Source organism: Mus caroli, chromosome 10 (assembly GCF_900094665.2).
Source record: "Mus caroli chromosome 10, CAROLI_EIJ_v1.1, whole genome shotgun sequence".
In the NCBI taxonomy this organism is placed as follows: Eukaryota; Metazoa; Chordata; class Mammalia; order Rodentia; family Muridae; genus Mus; species Mus caroli.
Genome location: NC_034579.1, coordinates 88,603,067 through 88,609,176, shown reverse-complemented (window position 1 = coordinate 88,609,176; position 6,110 = coordinate 88,603,067). Strand labels below are relative to the sequence as shown.

Genomic DNA, 6,110 nt, shown 5'->3' with positions numbered 1-6,110 from the left:
TGTGTGTGTGTGTATGTGTGTGTGTATGTGTGTGTGTAGAAACAGTTGTGTTTATATGAATGTATATTTACTATAACATGTTAAAATACTATATGGACAATAAAGTTGCCTTCTAACTATTCTGATGGCTAAAGAGTACTCTACTTTTTACACTACTGTTTAGGTAACCCTGTTTGTTTTTACACTATTGTTTACAGACTCCTATTATTTACATAGTTCCCTACTATTGATATTTAGTTAGCTCTAGACATTTACTTATAACAGGATGTTACAATGAATATATGTGAATATGTCTGTGCACACACGTGCACACACACACACACACACACACACACACAGAAAGGCTTCTGGGCCCAAGAATACATGCTTTATAATTTTCATGACAAATTCTAGATAGTCTCCCAGATGGATCCTAGTTCCAGCATCCCTGACACATACCCATTCACACCCATCATCTACGGTGAGCATGCCGTGCCCAGGAACTCGTTTAGGAAAATTGTTGGTAGGTCCTGGCAAGGCATACCTAGAAACAGCAAGTGTTTTGAGAAAGAAAGGCTTCCCTGCCTCATTTGGATTGCTGAAGGATGCTGGTGCCTCCTCTTCAAGATGTCAAGTAAACAGATCCTTGGCATAGCCCTCCTGTCTTCCCAGCGGCTGCAAGCGTCGATGGCGCAAGACCCTGTAACAGCTGCGAGACAGCTCCCGACACACCAACCACGGATGAGGGATGGTGTTTTTCTAAATTATTTTATGTCTCTTCTTATTTTAAAGCAAATTTCAGACACTATGACATTTACCCCAAGATATTTCATTATGCCTCTCTGAGAAATTATTATCGTGTTCCCAACTGTGACTATAATGTCATTATCACAGTTAACAAAATTATCTGTAATTCCTTAGGATTATCTACTGAATATAGCTGAAATTTCACAATTGATTAAAAATACACTTAAAATTATTTGGTTCAAATCGATGTCTGGGGCACACTTGGGTGCCTCTGGCCTAAGGCACCCCTCCCACTTAATTTTCTCTCTCCCACTGGCTTCCTGAAAAGCCAGGTTCTAGGGCCTGCAGTGGCTCTCATGTGGATTTGCCTGTTTGTTTCCTGTGTCATTTAAGCTTGTTCTGTGACTTTTGCTTCCGAAGCTCCTTGGAAGTTAGCACTGGAGATTCGACTGGGTTCATTCAGGTTGAAGGTCAGAGTTCCGAATGTAGAACAGAGAGCTTTCCTAAGGGAGGAAGCTTGACAGGATGACTTCCTGAAATAGGACGGAAGCAGCAACCTTTCTTGGGCCTTACTTGAGAATCCTGTCAGTTTTTTTGTTGTTGTTTAACTTCCCTCCTCCCTTTCCAGAAGCCCAGAAGCTGTTTAATTCTGAGCTAAGTCATCGTGTAACTTATGAGTTGGTCATGAGTTAGCAAGCTTACCACTTAGTGGCTCGGTGCCTGCTTGCCCCCTTGGGTCCAGGTACGTAACTCTTTTCTATAGGGCCGCCTTGCTCAGTGGAATATTTCTGTGCTGATAGAAGAAGTATTCTATGCCGGCACTTGACAGTACAGCAGCACTGGCTGTGGGTGAGCTGTGAGTGCTTCAGATATGGCTAGCAGGAGTGAGAAACTGGACTTTCAATTGAATCTAAATAGCCTTGTGTGGTTAGTGGCTACCATCTTGGAAAGCGCAGCTCCAGAGTCATTTTCAAATGAGCCACAGATCTTTCCTACCACCCTGAGATCTAACTGCTGCTATTTTAAAAGTTTTTTCCCCGCTTTGGTTTTGTTTTTTCGAAAAGGGGGTGGGTAGGTGAGGGGGAAGAGGTGGTTCTCTGTGTAGCTCTGGTTGTCCTGGAACTCACTGTGTAGACTAGGCTGGCCTCAAACTCACAGAGATCTTCTTTCTTGCCTCTGCCTAGCAAGTGCTGGGATTAAAGGTGTGTGCTTTAATCCACTGCCCAGCTTTAAAGGGGGATTTTTTTTAAGTCATATTTAATATATGGGGTCAGTGAGATTGACTTTTACTGAGCATCCGCAGAATTTGCTGAGTAGTCTTGTAAGATTAGGTGCACCAAATCCACTGGCGATTGATTAAGCAGATGATGGTGTGAAGTTACAGGGCAAAGGTGGTGCCTGGAGGGGATGGGTACAGGGAGCTGCCTCCTGTGCTGAACTGATAAAGAGCTGGTAATGAAACAGAAAATGCCAAGGTGCCAGGAGGGTATGCTGGGGTAGGGATGTAACTGCTCAGTGGACTTGTGAGCATTGCTTTGTCCAAAAAGAATCTTGGGAGTCTTTTTCTTTTTTCTTTTCAAGACACATATACTATATGACTAATGTCCACCAAAGTAGACAGGTGGGTATTGGGCCAATGAGATGGCTCAGGAGTTAAGGGGGCTTGCTGCCAAGCCTGACAACAGGAGTTCAATTCCTGGGACCCACAGAGTGGAAGGGGAGAACCATCACTTGCAAGTTGTCCTTTGACCTCCTTATTAACATACCCATACCCTCACCCTGTCCCCCAGGGCACAGAAAAATAATTTAAAACTTCAGGTTAACAGAACCTACACAGTAAGGTATTATTAGTCCCAGTTTATAGTCGAGGAAAGGGAAGTCTGGACGGTTGAGAATAAGTTCAAAGTGATACAGTATTGCCAGGTCTAAACCAGGCCCCCTACCTCAAGTCTCCAAGATGACAGTAGCTGCTCATCTGACCTGCGCACATGGACCCCCGCCTCTTGGTCTTGGCACTTATCTGTCCAAGGCCTCAATGGCTTCTTGTCTCCCTCCAGAGTAGACGGCAGGATCCACACAGGCTGCAGAACCTGTGCCCGCCCCACGATCACTCACTCCGCTTGCTCACTGACTCTTCTCTGCCTTGTTCTGCTCTTTCCACATCGGCCTCCTCATACTTCAGGGACTCTGGACTAACTGGAATTCTTTAAACAAAACAAAACAAAACATAAAAACCCAAACATGTTTGGGCTGACCAGATGACTCAGTGGTTAAGAGCACTGACTGCTCTTCTAGAGGACGTGGGTTCAATTCCCAGCAACCATATGGTGGCTCACAACCATCTGCAACTGTAGCCTCAAGAGATCCAATACCCACTTCTGGATTCAGGGAGCACAAGGTATGCCTATGATGCCCAGACATGCAGGCAAAAAAGACCCATACACATAAATAAATTGAAGCAAGCAAACAAAAACCCGTACAGGAACTTAAATGACTGTTGTAGGCGTCACTCTCTTTAAAAGACCCACCGTGAGCCTGGATTCTCCTTTCCACCTTAGCATCTCTGTAACAGTCAGGTGTACCATATAATTGTTAGTCCACATTTATAGATACTACTGTCGACCCATTCCAACCCCATGCATGTAAAGTTCACCAGGGTGGGATTTCTTTCCCGATCTGTTCCCTGCCCCCACTCTACCCCATAGCCCAACACTGTGTTCTCTGCCATTTTCCTGAGCCCCAAACAGTAGACAGGCGATCAGTAAATGTTTGTTGACCGACGATGAATGACACTCAGGTGTCTAATTGCCAAACCTCAGAATACTGATTCACACCTGCATCTATTTTCTATGTAAACACACACACATATCTATCCCTGTGAACTTGTCGGGGTTGCTTTAGAATGCATGGCTACGTGAAACCACAGACTAACCCATGCAAATATATGTTGAACAGATACTGCCTTTAGCTTCAAGGTCACTCTTGGTGTGATCCTTAACAGAAAGCTTTTAACTTGCAGTTTCTGATAGAGCCAAGCTAAGAACTTGTGGAAACCAGCTTCCGCATGTAAGAATACTGCCTCCAAATTGAGGTGTGGCTACCTGTGAGTTTTTTGATGACTTTGCCTCTTGGCCAAAAAGATACACTGTACTTGGCATTGTCAGCCTTGTGGAAGATGGGGTTATGATTAAGAAATATATTCTCTCACCCAGTCTACTGTCTGCCCCCACCCCATGCAGTGTGTGTGTGTGTGTGTATACATACACATATATATACATATATATATGTATGTACATACATATATATATATACATACATATATATATATGTGTGTGTGTGTGTGTGTATACCAGCTACACACATATGAAGCAAGAAATGTTACCTACTTATAGAATTTTATTATTGGCTGGATTTCCAATGGAGAGTTGGGGTGGGGGTGGGGGTGGGGTTGCTTCCAGGTATCACATGACTAGGAAAGGATATGGCCTTAGGATTAATCTATAGATCATGCTATTCTGATCTTCAGAATACTTAATAGAAATTATATTTCTTTTTGTTTTTTTAAATGAAGGTTGTTCTTGGTGAGAATTTGACTTCAAACTGTCCAGAGGTTATCTATGAAATTAAAGAAGAGACGCCTGTGTTCTACAAGCTCGTTCCTCATCCCATGAAGAACATCTACATCTACCTAACAGCTGGGAAGGAGGTAGGTGAAGATGTTGCTTACTGCTCCTGACTTATGAGTAGGAATTACCTCACTGATGTCATTATACAGTGGCAAAGCTTTTACTTTGAGCCGCCAGGTTTAAACAGCGCTGCAGGCTTTGAGAAGACCTACGGTGGGCCATGAGAGTGGAATTAAAACCCGTAGTGACTGTCATCAGTAACTAAGCAAGAAGCATTACCCATTTAGACAATTTTATTATTGGCTATATTTCCAGGGCCAGATTTTTCAGAGGGGGGTGTACTTGCAAATGGGCGCATAATCAGCAGAGTAACTGAATTTACACGTTTATTGTGTGGGCACTGAGCGCTTAGCTGCATTTATGAGTGTGCCCAATGGGACTGGCTTTGGAACTTGGGGTTAATACCAGGCCACCGTCTCATACACATTCATGAACCAGGAAATGTATTATCACTCACCCCCACCCCGAAAACTCTTAGTTTATCGGGATGTTTGTGTTTTTCTTGTCTCTGCTTACTGAAATGAAAACAATACCTTTTCAACATTTTATCTCTAAAAAAGGAAACTATTTTTTTTTTTTACTGAATTCTTACAATATGGAAGTCATTGTGTTTTGTAGGGTCTGTATGTGTACTGGGTTGTGTGAGTGTGTGGACACATGCATGTAATAAAGAATACTAATGAAATATGTTAATGAAGTTATTACTCCACTTATATATGAGCAGTCTAAGGCTGGGAAAGTTAAGCAGTTTCAGGAGATATGTGTGTATATACCTGACGTGTATATCTATAATGTGTCTGTAATCTGTAATGTATAACATGTAGATACAGATATAACATATGTGTATGTATCGTCTTTAACAGGGCTAGAACTCAAACTCGGTCCTGATTCTAGAGCCCAGGCTTTATGCTGGCCTGGTCGTTTTGATCCATGACCCTCTGAACACACTAAGTAAGAAGAAGGCATTCGGGACTTAAATAATTACACAATGGATGACACAGGGGCCCTTACCCTCCCCTCCCATTTGTCACTTCTTCTTTTTTAGCCACTCTAAGGAGGAGAGCAATGACTGTCCTACATGTGCTTGCCTTTTTGAGTCACAGGCTAGGGGTGACAGTATCAAGTATTCTTAGAAAGGCCACATTGCTTTTTGCAGTTTGGAAAGTTGGGTATATCCAGTGATCCCATTAAGATGGTCTCACATCTGACTCTCCCTTAGCCTTCTTCGGCTTACACAGCCTTCTGTGCAGGTCTACTCAGTCAAACACTGTTATGTCTCTTCCCTGGGATCCCAGATTTGAAAGACTTTTGTCTATTCAACAAACTGTGTTTATGAAGTAACCATTCCCATTCCCAGGCTTTATTTATCAAGGACATCTCAAAACTGCCAGCCAGAGTACTGACTGTGCTACCACGCAACACTGATAAAATTCCAACCCCCTCCCCCCACCAAAGCAAAGCTCCTGGAAGTCTGGCTTAGTCTGTGCATATTTTTTTTTCCATTTTGCTTTTGGAGATACTGCAAAGCACTCATAAATTCCCATCCCTATGCACAAAGATACTTGTAGGACTCGGAAACCCAGTGCTGTGGGCGCTGTAGTGGGCTGAAGACCTTGTGCTGTGTGCTGAAGACCTTGTGCTGTGGGCTGTAGACCTTGTGCTGTGGGCTGTAGACCTTGTGCTGTGGGCTGTAGACCT

At 43.3% G+C, this 6,110-nt stretch overlaps 1 protein-coding gene across 2 annotated transcripts in view; it reads left to right on the top strand.

Moving 5' to 3' along the window:
• Plxnc1 (plexin C1) overlaps positions 1-6,110 on the top strand; it is a 157,584-nt gene that overhangs the window by 29,535 nt on the left and 121,939 nt on the right. For both annotated transcript variants that reach the window (XM_021175323.1, XM_029482386.1), the window contains exon 3: positions 4,298-4,432. In XM_021175323.1, coding sequence (XP_021030982.1) covers positions 4,298-4,432 — 135 coding nt within the window. The remainder of the gene's footprint in view (positions 1-4,297; positions 4,433-6,110) is intronic.